At 51.4% G+C, this 27304-nt stretch overlaps 1 protein-coding gene across 17 annotated transcripts in view; it reads right to left on the minus strand.

The window, feature by feature from the left end:
- CUX1 (cut like homeobox 1) overlaps positions 1–27078 on the minus strand; it is a 317448-nt gene extending 290370 nt beyond the window's left edge. For 7 of the 17 annotated variants that reach the window (XM_081297055.1, XM_081297054.1, XM_081297060.1 and 4 more), the window contains exon 1: positions 25260–25592. In XM_081297055.1, the coding sequence (XP_081153181.1) occupies positions 25260–25589 (330 nt within the window). In that variant the 5' untranslated portion in view covers positions 25590–25592. Of the gene's footprint in view, positions 1–25259; positions 25593–26808 lie in introns of those variants that run through there. The other 10 variants (XM_081297053.1, XM_081297052.1, XM_081297050.1 and 7 more) reach the window with 3 other exon arrangements.
- Between the last annotated feature and the right edge of the window lie 226 nt (positions 27079–27304).

Consider the following 27304-nt stretch of genomic DNA (forward strand, 5'->3'; position numbering starts at 1 on the left):
ATCAGAACTGGCCTAGTGTGGCAGCTCTCAAACACACTAACCCTGGAGGAAGCAGCCCTCCGGGCTGCAGGAAGCAGATTGCACTGCTGTCCATCCCGGCAGGCGCCACCCCCATGGTCTCCCAGCTACAGGGAGAGGAATTAGTTCCCTTGTCATCATCCCACAAAGGCCACCTCACTCCCCACACCCTCCAGACTGTGCGGCCCAGGCCAGGAGCAAGACACGGCCTCAGAGGCGACTCAGCACACCACAGCAGGGAGCCCCCCTCCGGGCAGACCTGGGCCACCTACAACACACAGGGGACGGGAGGACAGTTCAGGCTGATTGCTGCGACCTCAGTAACGAAACACCCACAAACCCGGGAGGACTCTGCCCAGGGCTGCCTGTGCACCAGTGAGAGCCACTGTCCTCACCTGACCAGGCTCTCCCGCCCTAGCACTAGGAGACACACACTTAAGGCAGGGTCCTCATCTCAGGAGTCCCTGGCAGGCCACGCCACAAGGCCTGTGTGGAACTCAGTGACCCACGGCGGACAGGCGGGCCCGAGGGTCTGGAAGCCCTGCCGCAGGAAGGCAGAGCGTCTGGCTGGGAGCAGGGCGGGGGCCCGAGGCCCGAGATCCACCCAGCACACTGAGAAGAGTGCTCCCCGACAGCAGGCCCCACTCTGGCAGGAAGCCAGAGGGCACGTGGTGGGCAAGTATTACAAGCAGAGGGAAGGGGACGAGCAGCAGGGAGAGGCACAGACCACAGCAGCGGGGCACGCGGGAGCAGGATCTGTGTTCCGTCCTCGGGCACACGTGCATACTCGTGAGCAGAGATAGTGGGGGGCAGGTGGGGCTCGCCAACACGGCAGGCCTGGGTCTTGTCCCCAACACTAGCAGGGGAGGCCACTGCAGAGAGGGGAGGCGGCAAGAACACGAGGGGTGTGACATCCTGGTCCAGCAGGCAAGGACGCAGTGTCGACAGCTCGTGCTCGCAGCGCAGTGCCCAGTGTGCCTCCTGCAGGACGCGGGGCCCAGGGCTCAGGAGGGAGCCAGCCCCACTGCACCACGGAGGCAGGATCTGCACCCAGGCCTCGGCCACCAAAGCCCACGCTACTGCCACCACCAAAGGGGCCTTGGGAAGGTGGATGAAGACCATCCGCGACCACATGATCCTCAAGGTCAGTCTAAACAGATGGCTGCCAGGAGCCCCCAAAGGCTCACTTTGAAAGACAAAACCAATGTATTTCCAATAAAACTGGAGCCACTGTAATAGCCTCGTCGTGACTTCCAGGTTTTATGGGAGGTAGACACGCTCGATTTATCTTTGCTCCCTCCAAAAAGGACAGTGCGAGCTCACGGACAGAGCAACAAGGGCAGCCAGGCAGAAAGCCGGGGTCTCAGCCGGAAGCTGTGGAAAGTGCCGGCAGCCCTGACACAGAGGCCACCGGCTCCGCCCAGAGACGGCCAAGCAGAACCACCGGACAGACCCTGGCTCTGGAAGGGCGGCAGGTGGGTGAAACGCCAGGGCAGGCAGAAGACAGGGAGTCTCTAGGCCACAGAGAGCCCAGCTCCCACAGATGAGTGGTGACTGACAGGCCCCAGCACCCACACGGCAGGAGAACCCTGGCTCCAGGCTTTAGAAACACAAACAACAGAAGACTGCCACAGGCACTGTCGCTTGGGAGACCTCCCCAACAAGACACCAGGGTGACCACTTAGAGTGAGGTCACAGAACAACCTCAGTCCAACACACACAGGGCTCCCACACCAGCACGAGGTGTCTCGTCCTGGAGTGGGAATAGACGACAAAATGTCACCAGGCTCACGAGGAAGCCTGTACCTGGGCCAGATCAAGGGGAGCTGAGCACCATGGAGAAGGGCCAGACCCTTCCCACACCAGGAGACACGATCAGAAGTCGCGGCCGCTCACAGGGAATCAGAGACAGCCTGGGTGGAAAGCGGCTCCCCGGGTGGCACGTGGGAAGGGCATCCGCAGAGCTCACGACCAAGCAACTGGTGGGACGTGGGCATCTGTGGCAGAAATGCAGTGCTCCAGGCCCATGGTATGACAAACAGAAAACTAGGAACCGTGGTCGTCTGTCCTGGACGGGGGAGTGTAAGGGTGGACAGCAGTGCTGGTTCTGGGGACAGGGTGGGGTTTGTGGGTTCACCGTCACCACCCGCTGCACCCAAGGTGGGGTGTGTGGCACTCTTGAATAATGTGTTCTACAGAGATTTTACAAAGGAAAAATAAATAGGGAAAAAAATGAACGCAGGGAACAGGAGAAAACTGAGAACAAGTGGGAGCGGCAGAGCCAGCGAGGGGAAAGGTGCTGCCTCCACCGCAGGGCCCCCAGACGGGCCCCCAGACGGGCCCCCAGACGGGCCCCCAGACGGGCCCCCAGACGGGCCCTGGGGAGAGAGGGACGCAGGCGCTAGGGCTGCAGGCGCAGGAGTCCTGGAAGGCAGAAGGAGCAGGAGCGGCTTCACTAGGATGGCGCCCACCCTCACGCATTTCTACATTTTAAGAGATTCACTCACGCTGCTGAGGCGGTCAGGGGTGCATTATGTAAAAATACACAGAAAAAGCCAGACACGGTGGTATTGGCTTGTGATCCCAGCATCTGGGGAGGCTGAGGCAGGAGGATCCCAAGATCAAGGCCAACCTCATCAACTTAGCAAGGTCCTGTCTCAAAATAAAAAAAGGGGGCTGAGATTGTGGCTCAGCAGTAGAGCACTTGCCTGGCATGGGCAGGGCCGGCGTTCAATCCTCAGCACCACATTAAAAAAAAAAAAAAAAATCAAGGCATTGTGTTGTGTCCATCTACACCTAAAAAATATAATAAATATTTTTTTAAATAAATAAATAAATAAGGGCTGGGGATGTAGCTCAGTGGTTCAGCACCCCTAAGTTGAATCCCCAGTACCAAAAAAAGACAGTATGTAAAAAAGTACTGTTAATATTATTTTTAAACACTGGAGGTCTGAAAAATCTTGGGCAACAAGAAACAGAGGAGGAGGGGGGGCCTGAGCCCTAAATCCTCATTCATGTCCCCCACCACAGAAAGAAGTGAACCCCTGGCCCTGACCAGCCAAGGAAGTGGCACAGACCAACTGCTCTGGGCAGTTCCTAAGGACAGAGAAACGGCCCAGGGCTGGCTCTTTTTTAACAATCTTATAACATTTTGATAAAAAAATGAAAAGATGTTTTGAAAGAAAGAAGGCATGCGAAAACAATGGCTACCTTTAGATAATTTTTATTTTAAAATGAAATACATTCTGAGCTGGGGCCTAGCTCAGAGGCAGAGTGCATGCCTAGGATGTGGGAGGCACAAGGTTCGATCCTCAGCACTGCATTAAAAACTAAACGAAGGCACGCTGTCCATCTACAACTATAAAAAAAAATTTTTAAATGAAATACATTCACAAAAGATAGGATGCAGAACATTTCTTCCCTCCCCCTCCCCCCCTTTTTCCCCTTGAACAATAAGGAGTAATGGAAAACCATTAATTCTGCCTCGTTTTCACTGTCTCGCTCATCAGGACCTACTTTCTACTGGACGAACCTGGAACTGGTGAAGTGTCAGGTGGAGGAGGCTGCCTGGGGAAGCAGGACTAAAAACACAGCCAGGAGGCCCCGAATACCTGGCCAGCTGTGCCCTCTCCCTCCTGTAGTCCCAGACGCACCTGGGCGCACCTGCACGCACCTGCGCTGCAGGGAGCCACCACACCCTTACTGGAAAGTGAGTTCTGTTTTCCTTGAAATCAAAGATTTTTCACCAATGAACTTTCTCACTTTGCTTCTGAAATCCTCTCTGACCTCCCTTCTTCTATACAAGGATTTTTACCATTTCCTCCAAATTCATGTTTGTCTTAAAGTCAGTTCAACATGTTTTTATAAATTTTATGTGTTTGCAATTCAGGCGAAAGGGCTATTCCACATAAAATCATATGGCACAGGAGGGGCGAACTAATATTAGCCACTCTGTCCATACTCCAGACCCCAATTCAACCCCTTGAGAAGCACAGGCTGAGGACAGAACAGCCCAGACCTGCTACCAAACAAGAAATACCTACTTGGAAACCCTCTTCAGGATCTTGGCAAGGAAACAAAACTCAATGCCCAACATAAGAGTCACAGGTCCCATGGGCTGTCCAGCAACCCTAAGAGCATAAGCCCCGCCTCATCAGAGAAGGGCCTGGTGGGCATGCAGGTGGGCTGAACATTCTTGGTCTCGTACCTACTGTTTATGTGCGAGGCGCCTGGAAACTGCCCTTATCTTCATAGTTATGCACACCCCACAAACGGGGCCTCCCTCTGCTCAGAAGAGGTAAACTCTGAGCTAAATACAGCCCCAGAGGTGCCTGAGAGGAGGAGAAATACACACGATTGCTGTTCCCAAAGACTGCTATTCCCAGTCAACGTTATGAGTCAAGGTCCTTCGTCTCAAGAATGCTTTCACCGTCTGGATCTGAGAGGACTTCCACTTTGAAAGTCCTCTTTTGTGTAGGAAGTGTGTCTCCCAATATTAAAAGCCATCAGATGCCAATGTTATGTGACTCACTGTTTCATCTGCCCACTGACCACTGGCGGAGGACGCCACTCACACCCAGGAAGCTTGGACATTAAAAACTCATTCTAAGCAGGGCGTGGTGGTGCACACCTATAATCCCAGCAGCTTGGGAGGCTGAGGCAGGAGGATTGTAAACTCAAGGTCAGCCACAGCAACTAACTGAGGCCCTAAGCAAATTAGCAAGAGCGGGTCTCAGGGAGAAAAAAAAAAAAAAAATTAAAAGGGCTGGGGATGTGGCTCAGTGGTGTAGTGCCCCCAGCCAGGTCCAATCCCCAGTACCAAACCCCATTCTACAAATCGAGTTGGCTCACACGAAGGTAGATTTTTTTAAATCGTAGAAGGGAAAAAAATAAATAACTGGGGAAAAGCACAAAAGAAATAACAATACTAAGCAGCAGCACATCAGTGGGCACCCGGTGACCCAGCATTGACGTGGGCTGACATCTCCGACCGGGTTGTGGCCGCTGCTGTCTTTTATCATGAGGCAGTCTCTGCTGGGGAGCCACCAAGGCCACAGTTCTTGACTTTTTCATTTTGAGACTAAAACGAAACAAAACCCTGAGGACGGTCTATCAGACACAGCCCTGAGCTGAGTCTCGCTGATTCCTCCATGAAGCATGAATCACTCTGAGGGGTGATTTGGGCACATCACCCCTCAGAGCAGGTGGTGATGTGCCCAAAGACACACAGCTAACAAATGGGGGAGAGGGAAGATCCAAACACCAGCAACCCTACCAGGTGGGGGGAGGGGATCCTGAGGGGACCCGGGCATGCCCACAGGCAGGCCACCTGGAAGGCCAGCCTTCTCAGGCCCTGGGAACCGCCATCTCCGGGTAACAGTGTCTCAAGGACCCACACAATAATGGGAGCAGAGGGTCCCCACAGTTAGTATCACCTGTGATCTTGGCCTCGACACTGCTACCGTCTGCACCAGGAGAACTCACGAGCTGCAGAGCCCGGCACCCCGCCCGCCCTCCTCAACCCGTGCTGGAGAAACCCCCTCCACCAGACAAGCCTGGCCCACCCCTCTGCAGTGCTTCTAGCCCCTCCTGCTGCCAAGCTGGTGACTGGTCCTAATGGCTGCTGCCCCTGGGCCTGCTTCCAGTCTGCTGTTTAATGTGCCAGCAGATAATCGATACTATGAGAACTGTGTGTAAAAAGGAGCTGGTTTAAAGCAAGCTGGGCAGAGGGCAGGGAACCTCCCTGTCGGGCACAGGCTGGGTACAGGGCCCTCCCCAGCGTTGGGGTTCGGGAAGCTCAGCCTGGAAGAACAGGGAGGAGTCCTCCACTGGAGTACGAGGTCAACAGAGTCAACCAGGCCTTTCAAAACACCTAGACCAGAGCTTATCAAACTTCAGCGTGACTATGAGTCACCTGCCCATCTCATAAAAGTGTGGATCTGACTCAGTAGGTCTGGGGCAGGCTCTGAGAGTCTGCATTCCTAATAAGCTCCCAGTGATGCCTATGTTGCTGGTTAATGGATCCTGTTGAGTAGCAGGGTCTAGATCAGAGCAGTGTGTCCAGGAGAACTGCCACACACGCCCCACAAGACATCTTAAATGTTCTGGCAGCCAGTCCTGGGCCCATCCAACCAGCTCCCATACTCACCACACCTTGACCCCCACACCACAGAGGAGAACCATCAGACCTCAGCCAGGAAGTCAAGCAGAATTGTGGCTGGACCCAGTATTTTGGGTGAATACAAACAGCACAGAGAACCCCTAATTACACATCTCCCAGTCCCACAGATTACCATCCCACTGTGTTCAGGAACAAAGCTAAAGTTAAAACAGAGCACAGAGCCAGGAGGGCCAACACCTGTGCAGCGGGAGTCCTAAAAAGAAGGGAGCGGAAGAAAAGGGAGAAAATATTTGGAGAGATAAAAGTAAGAGAATTCTCTAGGGAAAAATAAGACATCAGAATGAAAGGGTCCACAGAGCACCAGTAAGATGGGTAAGGGAGGAAAATCCACAGTTGGATACATCAGCATGACATTTAAGTACAAAAGGACACAAAGGAAAATGAAGCCACCTACCAGAACCAAGCAAGAGTCCCACTGTCAACTGGGTCTCAACTACACCCCTCTCAGCAAAAAGAAAATAAGGATAATTTTCAGGGTTTCTTGCCTGGTGTTTTATACCCAGCTGAACTGTCTTTGAAATGTGCAGGTAGAACAAGTATATTCTCAGACTTTGAAGTCTCAGGCAACTTTTATCAGAGAAAAATTTCTTTAAGTGTAGTATTATTACAAATACTCTAGCAAGGAAGAGAAAAATCATACTAAAGGTTCAAAATTACATATAGGAAGAGTGAGAAATACCTTGGGAAAATCTGATATTATTTTAGTAAGCCCAAAGAGAGAACACTAAGATCAAATATACAGACAATACATTTTAAAATTTTACATTTTAAAAATTCTAATTTTTAATAAAACATTTTAAACTTTCTAACCCAGTGGTTCTGGTGAGCTGCCATGCAGTCACCTCCTGCAGAAGAAGGGAACACAGATCACTGGCTCCATCCCCACCAGTGTGGGGGGGGGGGTGTCCAGATTTGATACCAGGAAAAGCTGATTCTGCTTACCATGGAGCACCTCTCTCAAAGGTGCCACCGTCAGAAATCTACAGTTACCCCAATGAGGGGGGGGGGGTACTCAATACTTAAGTTGGTAGAAGGAGAGATGTTTTAAGCTTTAGAAACACTGTAGCCCCTACACCAGGTAACTGCAACAAATGACTTAGAAATGAACTCTATTCTAAGGCGCACAGTAGGGGATGCAGGCTGGGGGGTGGCTCAGTGGTGGAGTATGGAAGGCTGAATCCCAAGGGGAGCAGAGGACAAAAGGAAACCAATTTACAGGGAAAACCAAACACATGAATGATCGTGAATAACATCCAGAGTAATCCAGATTCTGAATTCCAAAAGAATAAAGTTCACTTAACAATTTTAAATTCAGCACAGGAAAACTCAACTCAAAAAAGCATTACAAGAAAAGATTAAAAAGAAATGGTAGGGCGGGGTTTGTGGCTCAGTGGTAGAGCACTTGCCTAGCACGTGGGAGGCACTGGGTTCAAGCCTCAGCACCACATAAAAATAAATAAATAAAATAAAGGTATTGGGTCCATATACAACTAAAAATATATTTTTAAATGGTCAAAACAAAATAAAATGGCGAAAGTCCTAATATAAATCACAATTACCATAAATGTGCAGCAGTTAAAATTCACTAATCAGACACTCAGGCTAGGTTTAAAAAACAAGCTCTTACCTCCTCTGTCTGCAACAGACAGACTCTTAGCAAAAGGCCATGGAGAGATTGGAAACAGAGCAAGAGAAAAATGTCATAGTGGACAAACAGAAACCAAAAGCAAAAGGAAAAAAACAGGATCGTTTTAGCATCAAAACCCAGAGAATTTAAGGTGAAAACACCCTGTGGATTAAAGAAGGGGTCCATATTACACAAGAAAAACAAACGATAAATCAGGAAGATGAAAGATTATGATCATACACGCAAGCTTAGCTTAATATAATGTATCAACTGCCAACAGTGCAGGGAAAAAAATATCAGAGGCATGGAAGAACTAAGGAACAGGAATATACTGTGTCTGCTAAATGAACTGTACGTATCCTAAGAACATATTACATAAGTATATTATAGATATAAGCATTCTCCACCCAAACTAAAAACGCATCCTACTTGAGCACATGGAAATAGGTTCATAAAAATCTACCATGTACAATGCACCAAAAGGGTTTCACATATTCCAAAGAACCAAGGTCACAAGGACTATGTTCTCTGACCATATGTAACAAAATCAGGTCAATAACCTAAGAGAAGCCATTAAAGAAACATATCAAGAATCCAAAAAAATATGTACTATTAAACAATCTTAGGTCAAAGGGAAAATTACAGAATGAATATAAAATTACAAATCGAAGAAAAATGATAGCATTACTCAAAATTTATGGAACACAGCTCAAGTAATACTTAGAGGAAACTTTAGGGCTTTGAATACATTTATCAGAAAACAAGAAAGAATTCAAACTGAAAAGGCTGAGCATTCAAAAAAAAAAAAAGTAACATCCTGTAATCCCATTACACCTGTAATCCCAGGGGCTATGGAGGCTGGAGCAAGAGGACTGTGAGTTCAAAGCCAGCCTCAGCAATTTAGCAAGGTCCTAAGCAACTGAGTGAGAGCCTGTTTCTAAATAAAATATAAAAAAGGGCTGGGGATATATATGGCTCAGTGATAAAGCCCATGGGTTCAATCCCCAGCACAAAAACAAAAAGAAGTGTTAGGGAAAGAGAATAAATTGAGACAAGTGAGATGAAGGTTAAGAAATCAGCCACATTTAAAAAAAAAAAAAAAGAACTAGATAAAACTGTTTTTTAATGACTAGTACTATGAACAAAACCGCATACACAAACCAAAAGAAAAAGAAAAGTTGACACAAATTCTGAAACAGAGAATATGGGGAGAAATAGAGCTACAACAGATTTACCAAAATAAACATTATAAAAACGTTATGAACCACACAATCAATTTTAAAACCTAGATGACACTGATACAATTCTAGAGAATTACAAAATATCAAAATTGGTACAATAGAGAACTTGAACAGAACAAAGCAAAGCAAAATGTCAACGCTTCCCAGCCCGCTTCCCAGCCCACTCTCCAGAACCCTAGGGTTTCACAAATGAACAGGATCAGATTTAAGAAGAAGTGATTCCTTGCAGAAGAGAACAGGGCGGCCCATTCCATGACAGCAGCAAAACCCAATTCCTACTGGACAGAAAGGAAGACAGAGTTCAGTTCCACTTAATAACCCATCTGAAAACCGTAAATCAAATCCAACCATACCTTAAACACATGCGAGGAGGAGCTGTTTACCCCAGAAAGCAACAGACGCCTCAACCCAGATCATCACTGCCTTCACCACACACATGGACTAGGGTAAAAATCACAGGGGTGTGAGCAGATTGCACAAAAATTATTTACTAAAGGTCAAAATTCTATTTACAATGAAAACTCTCCAAAAACTGGGAGAAAGGTGAGAAGGTAGTTCCTTCACTGGGTTGAAACTTTTACCAAAAATGACACATTCCTTTTAAGAGCAGGGAAGAGAAGGGTGACGGGTGTCACCATGGCCCCGAGACCCAGCACAAGGCCCTGGCCCACAAGCCCACCTTTCTAGGCTATGGTCTCCAGAGAAGAGGCAGCAGAACCAAGTCAGCCAATAAAAATGTCAGCAGCCATTTGCCAGTGTCAAAAATCAATAACAAAAAAACAATCGTTTTCTTTTTATCACAATAATTGATTAAAAATTAAGAAACAGTAAGACCCTGTCCACAACACTACAAGAACTGTGAAGAACCAGGAGTTAATCTAATAAAGAATGTACACAACCTTAATGGAGAAAGAAGCCCTAAAAAGTAGAAAAATATCTTTGTTCACAGATGGAACAACTTAGTTATTAATTCTCCCCAAATTAAACTGTATATTTATTGTAATGTAGGAATTCCTGCAGAACTCAGACAGCCAGCAGAAATGTGCACGAAAGAATAAGGAACAATGCTGGACTGGACACTGAGAGAAAGAAGAGCAAAGAGGAAATTCACCACTCAGAAACCCTGACAGGGTAAAGTCAAAACAAACCAGGGTGGGAGAGCAGGAGGAGGACCCCAGGAGTACACTGTGCTGGTCTGGGGAAGCCCCTTCTAGGGCTGTGTGCTGGAAGCCTGGTTCCCCAGTGTGGCAGGGGGTGGGACCTCTAAGAGGAGCCTAGCAGGAGCTCCTTAGGTTTGCTGGGGTCCCTGCCCTGGGAGAGGGCTAAGTACTTCTCTGGGACCCTAATTAGCTCCATGAGAGAAAGCACAGGGCTCCACTCCCCGCCCCCTTCATATCTCACCACGTGATCTCTCCCTCTCACAGGATCCCACCTTGATATCATCCACAACAGGTGACATAGCCAAAGAGGGCCCTTGCCAGAACCAGCACCGTGCTGTCTGGATTCTACGTTATCAGAACTGTAAGTAAACTTCTTCTGATAAATTACCTGGTCTCACATATTTTATTTTAGTAACAGAAAATGGACTGACACATATACCCACACACATGAGGACTTGGAGTAGAGGCAGCCTCCCAGATCAGGCAGAAGACAGACAGGGAGAAATCAACGCTGACACAGATTAAAGATCTAAACACGAAAGACAAATCTATGTGGCTACGAAATATGAATCCTTTGCACTCAAGTGGGAAAACACTTTTCAAACAAAACGGAAATAACCCAAAAGCATGAGGGTAAAAAAATTTGTAGATCTGACTTCATCAAAATTAAGTTTCCCTATTTACTGAAGGGCTGGGGGGTGGTGTCCGCAGGAGGGAAAGCCAGTGGCACAGCGTGCAGAGGCTGGAGGACACCTCCAAATCCACAAAGACAGCAGTGCGTTAAGAAGAAGCGGGAAGGTGGAGGACCAGGCAGCCTACAAATGGGAGATCTGAAAAGCTAACCAGTGTACAACGAGGATTCCAAGTGTAAGCCTTCCCAGGGATTAGAGGGAAGAGAGCCTCGACCCTGAAGTGCCACTTTAAAACCATCAGGCTGGGGAAGCCTCTACCCAGCGCTGGGGAAAACTGAGAGAGCTCAGGAGCTACTCACTCGCAGAGTGGAGCCACCATAGGGCAGCAAACTGGCGGCCTTGGTGAAACAAGCACCCTAGCCCTGACCCAGGGCCCGCTCCTGGCTGGCAGTCCAGACGCAAAAGCTAAGTGTAAGGAGGTCCACCCCAGCTCTGCAAGGAAGTGCGGGTCAGCACCACCACGGGGCCAAGCCCAAAAAAATGGACATGCAAACTAGTGCCACCACTGAAATGGGCCCCTCCCAAAATTCCCCTTCTGAAGCCCCAGTTTCCAGGGCGAGGGTACTTGGAAGTGGAGCCTTTAGAAGGGGACCAGGGTCATAGGAGGTTGTGACAGTGGGGTTCACACAATGGGACCAGTGTCCTTATGAGAAGACACACCAGAGAGCTGGCATGCGCTCTCTGCCAGCACGTAAGGACACAGGGAAAGGGGGTCCACCTGCAAGACAGGAAAAGGGCCCTCTCCAGGAACCAAACTGGCCAGCATCTCAACTTTGGACTTCTAGCCGCCAGAACTGTGAGGTGTTGGTTACTTAAGCCTCCAGGCAGTGGCATTGTGGTATGGTTCCCAGATGGACTAACACAGGTGGATTCTTGAGATGCAGTCCAGTGCAGCCATCGTGAGTAGCAAAGGAAACCCACAGGGATCTCAAACAGATGTGAAAAAATAAGTTGCAGCTGGGTGTGGGGGTGCACACCTGTAATCCTAGAGGTTGGTAGGCTGAGGCAGGAGGATCACAAGTTCAAGGCCAGGTTCAGTAACTCAGCAAGGCTCTCAGCAATTCAGCAAGACCCTTTCTCAAAATTTAAAAATCAATAAATAAAAAGGGCTGAGGCTCTGACTCCGTGCTTAAGCATATCTGGGTTCAATCCCTGGTGCCAAAAAATAAATAAAATAAAATGAACAGAAAAGAAAAAGATTTATAGCACCAAAACCATACCTAAGAATCAAAACTACCAGGCTGGCATTGTGGCTCAGTGGTAGAGCATTGCCTAGCAGATGAGAGGCACTGGGTTCAATGCTCAGCACCACATAAAAACAAATAAAGGTACTATGTCCATCTACAACCAAAAGAATTAAAAACAACAACAAAAAAATCAAAACTACCTATCCAAACAGGCTGCAAACACATCACAGGGAGGCACCCCCATCAAACTATTAGAATGGGGGGTACTGGTACTGGGGATGGAACATACAGAAGAAAAAATTTAGAACTTAATCACAGTGTGCTGTGAACTGAAGTGCAGTCACCACTGCTCAAGCAGGGCGAGCCGCCTGTGCAGGCACACGACACGCACACAACACGCACACGCCACACACCTAGGCAGGAGGCCAGGGCCTGGTTTTCCTGCCCGTGTGGAGAAATGGCCACGGCAGACCCTCCCACGTACGACCTTGGCATCTCTCCATAATAAAACAACTAAACCTTCAAAATCAGAGCAAACTGAGTGGATCACAGCCCCTTTTCTACTTTGTCCACAAGGGAGGTGAGACGACGCGTCCGCTGGAACTGGCAGCCGTGGAGACACACAGACACGACGAGCGGATCTGGTGTTCTGCTGTGACTTATGGAACCTGCCAATTTCATTCACAATTGACACCAGCTTCTAATTATACTTAACTGAAATATTAACCATTCTAATTGCTTAATGTTTTATTGGCTGGAGCGGAAGCACTGAGGGACATCTGGCTTGGCAAGTGGAATCTGCTTGCCATTGGAAGAGCTGAGAGAACGCGCCTCCTCCTCACAGCGACATCAGCGCACCAGGCACACTCGCGCGGTCACCCCCACGCCAAAGACACCAGGCGCAGCCTTCTAGGGTCGGCTTCCTTTTTTTAAATGGGTTCCCACTTTGTTGCCAAGGCCGACCTTGACCTCCTGGGCGCAAGCGGCCCTCCTAGGACATGGCCTGTGCTGCACTTCAGGTTCAGGAGCATTTCTAGCTGCAGTGGCAGAGGGCCCACAAGGAGGCTCCCGGCCTCTCTAGTCCTGCGCCTGTGACTGCCACTTAGGCTCAGGGCCCCTGTGGTGCTGAGGCCATGGTGGCAGGCTAGGACGGCCTCTCCTCACACAGGCCCACCCGCACATGGGTGTGAGACAGTGCCACCTCCTGAGCCAGCCTGGCAGGGGAAGGCGCGTCCGGGGCTGCCTAAGACAAACCTGGAGGCGCAGCCCTGCTGGGGGAGGGTCCCTGGGGAGTGAGCAAGAAGGGAGGGCAGCGTCTGCTCTGCGACCATTTCCACGAGGTCCCCCTACAGGGCAGTGGCTCCAGGAAGAGCAGCAGGGGAGACAGAGGGGCTGAAGGGCCGCACCTGGACAACAGCACCCAGAGGAACAGGCTCAGAGCATGAAGCTCAGAGTCACCAGAGACGCCTTGGGGACTGCACCCTCAAGCACATGCCACAGAAGAAAGAAGACACAACGCCACCCAAGAACCGTCCCAGCAGCTGAGAATCAGAAACAATCACCCATCAGTGAAAACCAATCAATGAAAAGATAAGCAAGATGGGCATGTCGACACTGCGGGACATCGCCCCGCCACAAAGAGAAGGGAGCTGACAGGTGAGTCAAACTCAGGAACCCTGTGGACAGGTGGGGAGATGCCTGCCCTGCAGGAGAATCCCCAGAACAGGCAGATCCAGGGACAAAGCTGATTGACAGTCGGGTAAGTGGTGAGAAGGGAGGTGAAGAAGGACCGGAACAGACTGGGGCCTATTCTGAACCGGGAGTGGAGATGGCCGTGGAGCAGTGTGAACCGAGTGAACACTGGTAACTGTAAACTCCAAAAAGATGAATTTTGTTATGCAAATCTCAACTTAAAAAAGGAACAGATCAGAGGGACGGTGACAGAGGAACCACTGTCTGTACCAGGTCAACAATCAGCACATTCAAAACAGAAAATTTTTCCCCAGGGTTCTCTGCAACACCTCCCCCAACAGGTAGCTTTTGAAAGTAGTTGTGCACTGGAATGTGTCCAATGCCACTCTCCCTTCCCAAACAGAAATGTGAGACACTCAGGCACACAGATGGACCTACGCCACGCAGGCCCCTGGGGGGGGGGGGGGGGCTTAGACAGGCTCCTTCCCAGTGGGGCCTTCGCACCCGGGGCAGGCACACACCAGCATGGCCATCGGCACTGAGAACACCTGTCCAGCATGCAGCGTGGAAGAACCGGCTTTCTGAGAAGATGCCCGAGCCTCAGATCACCAACAGGCATCTCACAGAACACTGGGCACTGAATGTCACTCCAGGCTCTGCTGTGTGGCACCTACTCCACAATCCCCCCCCCCCCCCCGAAGAAGGGCTACCAGCATGTGCCATCTGGGGGACAGGAAAGCGGGAGGCTGAACAGGGACAGGCACCTGGCTACTCCACCCTCCACAAGCACAGCACATGAGACTGCCCTTCCCTTCCAGGGAGTTGTCCCAGGAGGTGGGGACCAGAAGGCACCTGACTGGCCACAGACACCAGGCTGTTACCCTCCCCACCACTGACCCAAGTGGCCACTTAGATGCCCAACAGCAAATGGCTGTCTTAATACCTGGCAGGCATGGACCCCCCACCAGTATGTACCTGACTTGCCACCAGGTATCACTATAATTAGTCATTGTAATTGAAGCCCAATGCAATTAATTACATTTTGAAGTGTTCAAGTTTAATTCCATTAGAATTACATCATGAAACCGGGGAATTACAAAGGATTACGACCAAAAGCAAACAGGGATGAATAAAGGAACCCAGGCTGACTCCCACACGGCCATCACAGCCGTCACCCGTGCGGAGCTCGTGCCCACCGTCCACCTGTTTTAAATAAGTCTCTGGGGTCCAGCTGGGTGTGTGTCTGTACCAGCCACCTCTGGCAGCACCCACACCCTGCACCCAGGTGCTGGGAACACTGACTGGCTGAATGCTGAAAACAGGACACTGAAGGCCACTCCTGTGGACGGTCCCTGTCTATTCCAAGGCTGCTGTTCCCAGCCTCAGCTCCTCCGGCCCCAGTGGAGGCCTGTTCAAGCTCTAGTCTCCTACCCCTTCTCAGACATGGCCTCCCTCTCCCTCCCAGAGCCCTCCCTGTAAATGCCAGAGGAAACCAAAAACAAACAAAAAATAATAATAAACTCTAGAGTCACCTAAAATCTCTTTTCCCAGGATAATTCTGAGAAAAATAAGCTGATACCTACAAGTGTTATTGGGACCAGGCTGCTTTTCTCAGGACAGATGGCCACCCACTCACCTCTCATAAGCTGGTCTGTCACTGAATGCATACCCCACACCGCCTCCCCAGGGAGTGAGGACACAGCCACGCAGGGTGCTGTCCTGCCAAGGTCAGGGGGCTGCAGGACTGAGTCCAATATTAGAGCAGGGGCTAGTTCAACTCAACTCCCAGGGCCCGGAGAGCGGGGCTCCGGTCTCGGCCATCACGGGGTTAAATGCAAATATCAGCACTGAAAGTCCTGGATAGAAGACCAGTCCAGTGAGTGCAGGCCTCTCCAGGGCCCTGGGGTCATGCCATCAGGCCTCTCTCCTGCTTGACAGTTCCCTTTTGAAATTCTTTCAACAAATTTGCTTTTTACAGAGATGGGGCACCCGAGAACAGCAGGCCAGCTGGGTAGGGGCTCCTTTCGCCCAGCACATCACAGCACCCCAACATCAGATGGAGCTGACTGGCAGGAGCCCTCACTGGCTGGGGAATGTGGCAGCAGTGACTGTCCTCAGAGGATCTCTGACTTTGGGGCTGGGGCCGAGATGACTCTTGGGCCAGGGGAGGAAGCCAGGCTCCACCACAAGGTGCTCTCCCCTAGTCCACCCACCCCGCTCCAGCTCCAGCTCCAGCTCTAGCTCTCAGAGGCCCAGACACATGCTGAACCCATCTGAGTCCCCTGGAGCCTCTCCACAAGGGCCCCACAGCTTCAGCCCAGTCCACCTCTCCTCCACAGCAGGGATGGCATAAGGCTGCCTGTGGCTGAAGGGCATGGAAATGACAGCCCCCAAAACAGAGTGGCCTGGGAAGAGGGAGGGAGGAAGGAGGCAGAACATTGATAACATTGATCCTTTCCCAATACATCCTTTCCCAGTGACAAGCCAATCCCTGGGAAGGAAGCAGACATCATCCAGTGACAGGACAATCCCTGGAAAAGGGCAAGCATTGATCCTTTCCCAATATGTCCTTTCCCAGTGACAGTACAATGGACCCTCCATTCTTGTCCTGTAAAAATTGTGCCAGGAAAAAACAAATTTCAAACTTGTCTCCTGTCTCCCGTCTCCAGACTGATAAGTTCTGTTGAAGTCGTCAATGCTTAAGTTACTTCCCAGTGTGACCTGTACAAGCACAGACTCCTACTGTAACGGCGGGCCATTATCTAACCAGAAAGTAACTCCTGACACTGATGCTGAGTAAAGGCTTTGCTGAGTTCGTGAGGTCTGCACCCATGTCGGTCATTCTGTCCTTACAGAGGCTACCCCAGAGCGAAGCAAGGGCCCAAACCAGTGCCCGCACACCTCTACTGCCAGGAAACAGGAGCTCATGGTGAATGAAAAACTTGAAATAGAAATGAAAAGCTCGGGTCCTGTCACCGATAGGCACAAACTGCAGACCCAGGCTGTGAGCAGCAGGACCTCCCTCCTGCCCTTTCCAACATCACAGCACCTGAGCTTGGGAGCTGGTGCATGAGTTAAGGCTCCAGCTCCAGTTGCAGTCCTCAGGGCCTCAGGGCCAACCTCTCCATCAAACTTAACCTTCTCTTGGCCCAAGGGCTGTACCCCGGGAATTCCTTCCCCAGAGCCCAAATCTCACAAATCCCAAAAGGAGCACAGCCTCTTCTCCCTCTATCGGGTCCCTATAGAGGCAGGTCCCTTCCCCCAGGGACATCCTGGTGCCCTGGGCCCCTCCAGCAGCCCTCACTTCCTCAAGTCCATGCAAATACTCCTGCAGCCAGACAATGACATCACCCCACGAAAATACCGGGGGTACTTTCTTGAACTAAACGAAGAAGCAGGAGAGCATGCAGGCTCTGAAGGCCACTGCTCTGACACTGGGCTGGCCCCCTGCCAGGCCACAGCAGAACTTCTGGGGGACAGGCAGACATGAGCCAAGCCATTCCTTTCCTCCAACACCTCCAACTTGATGTCCAAACCTGAGCTCTGAGCACTTCCTGCTGCTGGCTGCCTCTGAATGTGCTGGGCTCTGGTGACTACAGTAAGCACTTTCCCAGGTCCTATGGGGATCTTTCCTTCCATTTAGGCCACAGCGGACTCAAAGAATAAGTCTCCATCAAAGAACTGTTCTGCCCAACTCTATTTTCAAAAGTGCGGATTTTTGTTTTATTTCTGTGCCACAAATACAATTATGTATGTTTTAACCAATATAAGCAAAGAAATAATCTAATAAACAGGAATTTTTAAAAAATGAAACACATATTCTATCAATAGTCTCTCAAACAGCCATTTTAATATGTGACCCACCTTCCACAACATTAAGAAGAATCAAGTTTGGGCTGGGGGTGCAGCTCGGTAGTAGAGAGCTTGCCTAGAGCATGCTGAGCCCCCGTTCAATGCACAGCACCATAAAAAAAAAATCAAGTTTGCACTCTGAAGCTCACTAGTTGAGAGAGTCTCACATCAGAACACAAAGGACCCATCCCTTGACAGAGGCCTTGCTCTCCTTCGGAGTTACTAAGCATGGAGGGCCCTGGAGCGAGACAACAGGTGCATATCGACAGAGGGCGGAGGGCAGACACCTGCATGGTCAAGCCAGCGGGTGCTGCAGTGGTGACAAGTGGACAATCTGAGGCACAAAGGAAGGATCTGGAGCTCTAAGGAGCCTTCAGAGACCCCAGCCACCCTACAACTCTTCTGCTGGAAAACCCTCCCCCACACTGAGTCAGGTGCACAGAACTGGGCTCCAGCTCTGTCTCCTCTAGTGGGGCTCTTTCCTGCCCAGTCCCCACCACCTCATTTCCATGCCCTTCTTGCAGCCCCCCAGGGCCTCTGCACACAGCTCCATTAAAGCCTCACCCTGGCCATCCCACCCACTTGTGCCCACAGAAGGCTGTCCACTCCTGCAGGCAGGAAGCAGAGGGCGAAGGAAGGAGGAATGCAGGGAATCAGGCTGGACGCTCAGGTGCACAGAGCGGGGAAGGAGGCTTCCCAAAGTGAGGGAGATTCTGAGGTCATTCTTGTTGGAAGGAAGGTCTAGGTCAGGTGGAGGCGCCTATCAGGAACTGCCTGCATGCCTGTGAACATGGGCTCCACTAGGTACCAACATGAGCACTGTGGCATTTAAGGAGAGGCACGACAGGAGGCAATCAATGGCTTGGGAAGACTCATCTGGCAACCACATCCATACATCCATAATGAATTGTGACCTGCTTCAAATGGACAAATCTGAAACAAGACTATGTACTCAGGTCCTGTGCATTAGAAAAGACCTAGATCATACATGCAATAAGCAGCCCCCAGAACTAACTGCACACATGCAAAAAAGATTTCATTAAAGTATCGGCATGCTATAAGACGACAGCATAATTACACACCAACGCAGAGCCATGTAAAACAATCACAAACCACTTCTAATTCCTCTGGCAGTGACCTTCAACCATAACTGGCAATGCTTTTCCTTTCCCACTCCCACGTCAAAAGCTGACAAACTGGTACCAGGGCTGAGGAACGGGTGGAGAAGAGAGATGACCCAGCTTTCCCCCTAGGACAGCCAGCTCCAGGTGACAGCTTTATGACTGCATGGCACAGCTCACCAAAGCATCTGGCCACCTCAGCCCACCTGCGCCCTCGAGGTCTGTGGCCAACAGGCACCTGCTAGGGGCGCCCTGCAGCACCTAGGCCTCTGCCTGGCTCTGCGCCCACACAGGCCCACAGAGCAGAACATGACTCCCAGTGTGAACTTGTCTCTTGCTTGACCCAACAATGCCAGGCCATGCATTACGGCAAAAGTCAGGATTCGAGGTACCGTTGAAATGAGCAAGACCACTACAGAAACGACGTTTCTGCACTGCATCAACAAGCACTCCCGCGCTCCCAACCTGACTTCAGAGCTGTGCGCCTGGGACATCTGTGCTGTGGGAACAGCGAGGTGAAATCCGACTTACAGCTCTACTCACAATTTTACTGCAGTTTCTGGGTACTGGGGACCTTTGAAAGGTCTGTGTTCCATGGACCACTAGGGCAGAGAAGAATGACCTAACATCAGACAGCACGGGTTCAAGTTCCAGATCAACTACCAAGGCGAAAAACAAAATGAAAATCACGTTTTCTGCCACACCTTTTGGGGTGATGAAAAAATGGTGACAGAAGCAACAGAATGTTCCTCTTTCCAACGGGAGAACCAAAGTCTTTTCCAACCCTCATTTAAGAAATTAGATGTACAATTCCCTCCAGCAAGAATTTTATTTTTAATTTTCATTTACATTGCATCTTTCTTCCAAGAATCTCAAAATAATGGAGCACCACAAATACTTATTCTAAAAAGAAGGAGGGAAAAAAAACAGTTGTCACACACAGGAGAGGACAGGCTTGGCAGAGCAGGATGAGCAAGAAATGACAGGTAGAGGTGACAGCAAGAGCTCGGGGCTCCCATTGCGCAGGCCGAGGGCGGCTCCTTAGCGGCCCTGCCTCAACCCACAGCCCCGGGCCTGCTGATGTTTGCAGCTGCAGGCTCCTGAAGACTGCATTTACCTTCCAAGTCATCTACTAACTTTTATCAAATCTTCCTCATTTAAATAATTATTTCTCCCCTAAAAATAGGAGGGAAAGTCTTAATAAACCAAAGGACTCACAAGTCCAAAAGAACCCCTGAACAAAGGTGCCTCAGAAGAAATCATATCCTTTTTGGTCTTAAAAAAGGTAAAACTATGGGACTGGGGCTGTGGCTCAGTGGTAGAGCACTCGCCTAGCGCGCACTAGGCCCTAGGTTCGACCTTCAGCACCACATAGAAAAAATAAATTTAAAAAAATCATAAAGGTATTGTGTCCAACTACACCTAAAAAATAAGTATTTTTTAAAAAAAGGTAAAACTATGTTACAAAACTAAACAATCACAATCTACTAGGGGGGAAATCCTAGTGTAAGGAAAACGATCTTGCTTGTAGGGGGAAAATGGAAAGAAGCTCTGAGCAGAGTTTGGTTTGTTTCATTTTTTCATGTGCCGGATGGACAGGATCTGAGCATCTCACATTTAGCAAAAAACTGTCAACACCCAAATAAACTTTTAATGACAGTAAGAATGGCATTCTACTACTCACAATTTCACAATATTCGCTTAAGAAAGAGCTAATGTGTCCAAGTGTTTTTCCCTCAACCAAACTGGGAACACCTGACAACCACAGGTAACTTGTTAAAAATGTTAACCACATTTACTTATTGAACACGTTCAGCGAGAGAGAGAAACATGTCTGTGACGCAGGCACAAAGCAACGCCAGGAACAAGCTAGCATCTCAGAGTTTCAATGCTGGTAGTCCCCCCGCCCCTGCCCCCGAGATTAATTGTACAAATTCCAAATGGTCAAAAGCATCCAGGATTTCAAGCGTCAGCTGATGGAAGCGGCCTCATGCGAGACCCAGGGGGTCCAGTGGCTCCCAAGGATTCTCCCGCTCACAGAAGAGTGCCCGCTGCCTTGGCATGCCCTCCTGGGCTTCACACACACTGTTCTGGAAGGAAGCAGGACCGTCAGTTCCACTGGATGTGAATCTCCCACCTACAATGCTAGTAAATCCCTGCAGGCAGACCCCATCCACTTTCCTCACAGTCTCCTGTCAGACTGTGCAGGAGGACCCCGTGGGTGGGATCCCTACCAATTCCACTTGCGGGGTCTGGCAACCCCATGGCCCAGGACTCTTACTAAACACAAGAATTCTACCAAGGCCCGTGCAGACTACTGCAGTAAGGAAAAGCCTTCAGACTAAAATGAAGAAATTGACAACCTTTAATTTGTGCATTAACATCATCCTATAGGAATTAATTACAGCCAGAACGAGAATTATTTTTTTATCAGAGAGTTGTTTGCTCTCTAAAGCAAAGGCTCTTGGTGGGGTTTGCAACAATTCAGACATCTTTCAAAAACAGTGTTCGACCTCATTACATTTTTAAACTGTGCCACATTGTGTGAATAGGCACAAGCGCTTTTTAAAAATCTTTAAGCCACAACCCAGGTGCGTCCAAGCGGCTTCTGGAGTGGCGTCAATGAGAACATCAGCACAGGGTCCCCCTCCATTCCCGGGGAAACCCCCTCCTTGCAAGGACACACCTCTGCTCCACCAGCCTTCCCAGAGAAGGGCTGGGAACAGAAGCAATGGCAGCTGGCAACTGCAGCAGGACCAGTGGCCAGAGGCAGACCTCGACTCCTCCTCTGAAAGCCAGCACCTACACCCAGACCAAACTCGCTTTGGAAACACAGAGCAAAGCAGGGCCATCACCTGTGTTCAGGAGCGCAGCTTGGAAACCACAACAGGAAAAATCAGGTAGACGATTCCAAGGGTCCTATTATTAGGGCTCCACACCAAGTTCACATTTTTTGGTTGCAACTGAAATTTATATCTCTAAATGTAGAACTTTTAGGGAAAATAAATTCTAAGTGCTAAATCATATTTAGAGAACAATAAAATGTACCTACACGCTCGGGTCAATAAATGTTTATTAAAATCAGAGGTCGCAAAGAACTCAGAACTTCCTTGCTATAAAAGTTACATAACAGCAGATAATAAGTCAATTCTCTCCCGAGGCCAGCAGCACTCCTTTTTCTCTCTACCATCACACACATACAATTCTCTCAGTGCCCAGGTATCCACAGGCATAGGGTCCCTAAAACGCCCAGCATGACTGGAACGTCCAGGTACACTGTAGTGGAGAAAGAGAGAGGCCGTGAGGCCACTCTTCAAACAGCACTGGTGAGATGAATAGCCACAAGTAAAAAGTGTCCCTGTGCTGGGTTACAGGAAGGCTCAAATACAGGATTCCAAGAATTCCACCTGTTTCCAATTAGATACCAGAATTGCTGGAGTGTTTAAACTACATTCACTTGCTACTTATACAAAACAATTCTTCCGGGTTTTTTGAACATTTTAAATACGTTAAAATAAGATTAAGGATCTGGTTTAAACAATCAGAGGCAAGGAAATTTCAGCTGAAACCAAAACTATCTCTCAGCTGCGATAATGCAAAGCTTCAGACAAAACAAAAGGGCTAGGCAGACACGTTTCTGTCTGTGAAATTACCAATAAAAATCAGACTTCGGGTGGGGAGAGCACTTATATTTTTAAAGTTGCATGTTAAATAATTCTAAGTAGGCTTTAAATAATTCCTGCAGTGACTTATGATCCTGTACAGTAGAATCACTTTCACAGTAACTTTACATGTCATTTGTGTCACAGCCCAGCAGACACACCTGTCTTAAACATTCGAGATTTACATGAGCCACCAAGGGGACACTTGGCAGAAAGTGAGTCCAGCTCTGTAGAGTTCTTCACAAGATGAATTTCTCCTAAAAAATTGACAAGTTTTTTCCTAACAAATGGGTCCTTGCTTCACGTCACTGTAGTGCTGAAACAAACGTTCCCCCATTGAGACCCAGACTGCAGCGGAGCCAGAGGACAGTGGGGCTGCTTAGCGGGATCCCAGAGCCCCAAACCCAGGGCCTGCCGGCTCCCACACTCGGCCCTGGTGGGGTTTCTTAACTGAACAGCCACAGAGAAAAGGCATTTTAAATAGCCATTAAAGGTCCCGGGCTCAAAGGGGTCACCAGACAGCATTCTTGAGGTTAGCTCAGTGGATTAGGAGAGAATCATTCCTGAGAGGACCAGGCTGTCGGTCCCCTTTCCAGCTCTCCTGTGCTGACTGACTCCTGACAGAACACACATGAAGTTGGGAACTCGGGCAAAGCGTCTCTGCACCTCCCATCAAGGGCTGCCAGGTGAACCACTCCTGCACTAGCCTGCACCTTCGGGAAAAAATAATAATGGTTTCACCCAAGAGAAGCCTTGAATCAGCTGATAAGGACCCCACATGCCCGATCTCTAAGGCACCTACAATAAAAAAATACAAGAAAACAAAAACAGGGGCAGCGGCAGTGAAGTTTGTTTATCCACTATTAAATCAAAGGCACTGAATGAGATATTTTCATTAAAATAATAGACCTCTTCTGCGGTACCGTCTGGGACAGCTGGCAACACGCGCTTCTGTAAAAGGAGAAACAACCAAAAAACGAACTTGCAATAAAACTGAAATAGTCTTCTGATTTTGAAAAAGAAGACAAGTTTTAGGGTTCACTTTTGCAGAGGATCCTTAAAGAGGAACGCAAGCCATGACCAAGCAGAGAGAATACCCCCAAGAGAAGCCAGCCACTGGCAGGCCCCACCCCAAAAGTTCAAGCTCCATTAACGCATAACAGAGTTACATGAGCTGGTTTTAGAAAGTGCACTTTTTTCAAACGTGTGTTTAAAAGATAAATTTATACAATGGTATTTTTCTTATTAAAAAAAAAAAGTCTGGTTTTTACAAGTCTGGGATAGGATGAAAACTTGTCCAACGAGTCTTAGCAACGACAGAGCTCTGAAACGTCCATACTGCAAGCCTCTGGGACTAAAAAGGAAGCAAAATAGAGAACAGTCTTCAGAAACTCTTCCTGGGCTTTCACCACAAGACCAAAGGTGGCTTCAGGACCCAGGAAGCCCCAAGCTCCACGGGGCCCTGGAGAAGCACAGAACTGTCTAAATTCACCCCGATCCACTGCAGTCTCTAACATGGATCTGCCTGGCCGAGACCAAGTCTCTCGACCTTCAGATGGCGAAGTCACAACCCTCACTGGGCTCTGCAGGCAAGCAGACCTCAGTACCAGGGGTCTGCAAAGCCGAGAGAGTTCAAACTAATGACTTCTCTCTCAAATCGCAGTCTCACTGGCCCATTCACCATCTGCAACAATCAAAAGACCTCCCTGAGCCCACAGAAAGGACCAGTCTGGCCAGGGAACTTTGGCATTTCCATGTTCAACTGACATTTTCAAATGTGCGATGCAGCAGCCATAGGAAACCATCTAAGGCCAAATACCTACCACCAAGAGGCAAGGGATGCTCAGTACAAGAATAATGTTCCAAGAAAGGATCTATTTGGTGGTTGCTGTTTTTCAAGATCAACATAAAGTTCATTTGAGTAAACTACCAGAAATCTTTGAATCGAATCCTGAAGCCACACTGTTAAATGTCGCTATGATCCCCTGAACAAGCACCTAATCTATTGGGGTGGAGGGGAACTATTTATACCAAGTTCATAAAATCTAATAACTCTCTAGAAACCAAATCCATTTCCCAGGCAGTTCTGCCAGGTTGCTTAAAAAAGAAACTTCATTGATATTAAGCTAGGATGTCACATTTAAGAAGACAAGAGGGAGAAAAAATTAAGGTTTGTCCCTTAAAACTCCACAACGGGTTTTACAGTAAGCACAGGAATTAAATTATGGTAAAAGGGAGCTATTTTTACTAAAACAGGGTAGACCAATTTATCAAAAATGCCATTCGGCTGTGTTCATTACATTCAGGAATCTAATTTACACAACAGACACTTTGGAGTAATCTATTTTGGTCAATAAATACTCAAACTCCTTTAAGTTTTAATCTTATCGGAAATACATATTTCACATAGTCTTCTTCCTAGTTAAGAGAGAAATTTGAGGAAATTTCAAAACGACTATGAGTCTGCTTTATCGTTCTTCCGTCGGCAAGGGCAGAAAACAAGCACATACAATTAAAGTTGTCAGACTCCACTCACATCCGCTTTAATCCAATCTGCCTGGATTCTTACAAGCCTCAATGTGGAGTTCATTTTCTCCTAAAGGTGCTGTCGGTCACTATCCCCCAGCCCACCGGGTTAGTAAAGTTGGGCCAAGTTCACCTTCACACACACCTCAGAGCTGGGAGCAGCAGCGGTCCCCAGGGACGCCACAGGAACCCCCTCCCCACCTCCCAGCACCAGACTGCCCTGGGCCCTTCCCAGCAGCAGAGTCGTCCCCACTCCCGCGCCCCAGCGCTCTCGGAGCTTGGGGCCCACACGCCGCTCACCTTCAACTTGTCTCCGGCTACGCACAACATCCACCTGGCAGAGTCCGGGGGCTGTCTCGGCGTCGCGGGCGCCGAGCTGGCCCGTGCGGGGCGCAGCCCTCGGGCGCTCAGCTCCTCCGGGTCGGGGATGGCAGGCAGGAACACAGCCCCGGAGCACGGCGGCAGCTCGGACGCCGGGTGGGGAGCCCCGGCAGCAGCCCCTCGCGGCGCCTGGGGGTCGGCTCGGGGACCGTGGTCCCGCACGCCACAGTCCAGCGGGGCCCCCGGGGCTCTGCTTTCGAAAACCTGGCCCGCAAAGCCGCCCCGGGGCGGACCTGCCGCGCGCTCCATAGCGCCGGCGGACCCCGCGGGGAGGACAGGCTCCCCGAGGAGAGGGCCGGAGAGGAGCCGGCGGCGGGTCACTGTGGGCCGCGGGAGTCCCCGGGCGTGCTGCAAGGGCCGCCCGGAGCGGCGGCGGAGAGGAAGCGCCCCCAGCCCGGGAGCCGGCGCGCCGCGCGGGGCCTGCGCTCAGGGAAAGTTGCAGCCCGCCTCCCTCTGCCGCGCCCGCGCCCACCTCCCGGGCGCCGCGACCCACCGGCACCGCTCGCAGGGCGCCCCTGCCGCCCCGCGCCAAGTTTCCCCGAAGCGCCCCCGCGGGGAACCCCGGGTGCGAAGCGGCAGGTCCGCGCCACTCGCGCCGGCACACAAAAGAGCCGGGCGGCTGCGGGGCTCGCGGGTGGCCCCGGGGCGCTCCCGGGACGTAAACAAACCAGGGGTCCGCGCCCGCAGCCCCGCCGGGAGCAGGAGCGGCGGCGCGCCGCGGCCCGCTGACAGCCGGGGGCGGCGGCCGGGGCCGGGCCGGCCCGGGCAGGGAGCGCGGGCGCCCGCCCGGCCACCCGCCCGCCTGGCCGGAGCCGGGCCGCGCCGCCGCCGCCGCCGGTGGCCGCTCTGACCCTCCCCCGAGCCGGCGGCACCACAGCGCCACCAGCCCCAGCTCCGCCGCGCCGGCGGCAGTGGCGGCGGCGGCTCCTCCTGGAGAGGCAGGCGCTTCACCCCCCACAGCAACTCCCCACAAACTTTCCCCGGGAATACGGCGGGCCGGGGGCGCGGGCGCGCGGGCGGGCGCCGCCGCCGGGCCGCAGCCCCCTCCGGCCGCCCGCCGCCGCCCGCCGCCCGCGCCCCCTCGCGCGCGCGCCCCGCGGGCCGCCCGGCCGCCCCCTCCCCGGTCCCGCGGCGGCGGCGCTGGCGGCGGCGGCGGCGGCGCAGGGCCGGGGGGGCGCCCGGGGTGGGGGCAGACACCGGGGGCAGCGGTGGCGGCGGCGGCTCCCGGCGCCATCTTGGGCTGATCGATGAATTGAACAAAGAGGATCAATTTCCGATCAAGCGAGTTATCAATGGGGGCCGGGGAGCGAGAGGGACTTGTCCCCGACTCGGCCCCGCTCTCCCCGGCACCCCCTCCTCCCCGCCGCCGCGGCCCCCCGGCGGCCCGGCAGCCCGGGGCCCTGGGGGAGGCCGCGACCGCCCGTAGCCCCCACCCCCGGGCGCGAGGCCGAGCGCGGAGAAGCCTGACCTGCAGCTGCTGTAAATCAAAGCGCTTCCAATATTGAAACATCGATCCCACATTGGCCGCCATCTTGAGACATATTGAGACGGAGTGAGAGGCTGATAGAGAGGGGGCTGGAGTTCAGGAGCCGCCAGGAGGCAGCAGGCGGGCGGCGCCAAAACCCGGCCTGGAGCGGGCCGCCGCCGCCGCCACGGCGGACGCGGACTCCTCCTCACGGCGCCGCCGCAGCCATGGCGAGCCCGAGCCGGAGCCGGACTCGGAGCCCGGGGGCGCGGCGGCCGCCGGCCGACTTGACGCGCGCGGCCCTGCCCCCTTGTCGCGCGGCGGGCGCCCGGCCCGCGACCCCCGCCCCTCCCGCGCCCCCAGCCCCAGCCGCGGCTGCCGCGCGCCCGGCCCCGAGGGGGCGCTGCGGGGCGCGAGAGGGGCGCCGGGCCCCGCGGGAGGCCCCGGGCCCCGCTCACCTGGGGCGCAGGCTGGACCCCCGGGGGTCGCAGGCGGACTA

The sequence above is a fragment of the Spermophilus citellus genome (assembly GCF_964194105.1).
Source record: "Spermophilus citellus genome assembly, chromosome: 6".
NCBI lineage: Eukaryota > Metazoa > Chordata > Mammalia > Rodentia > Sciuridae > Spermophilus > Spermophilus citellus.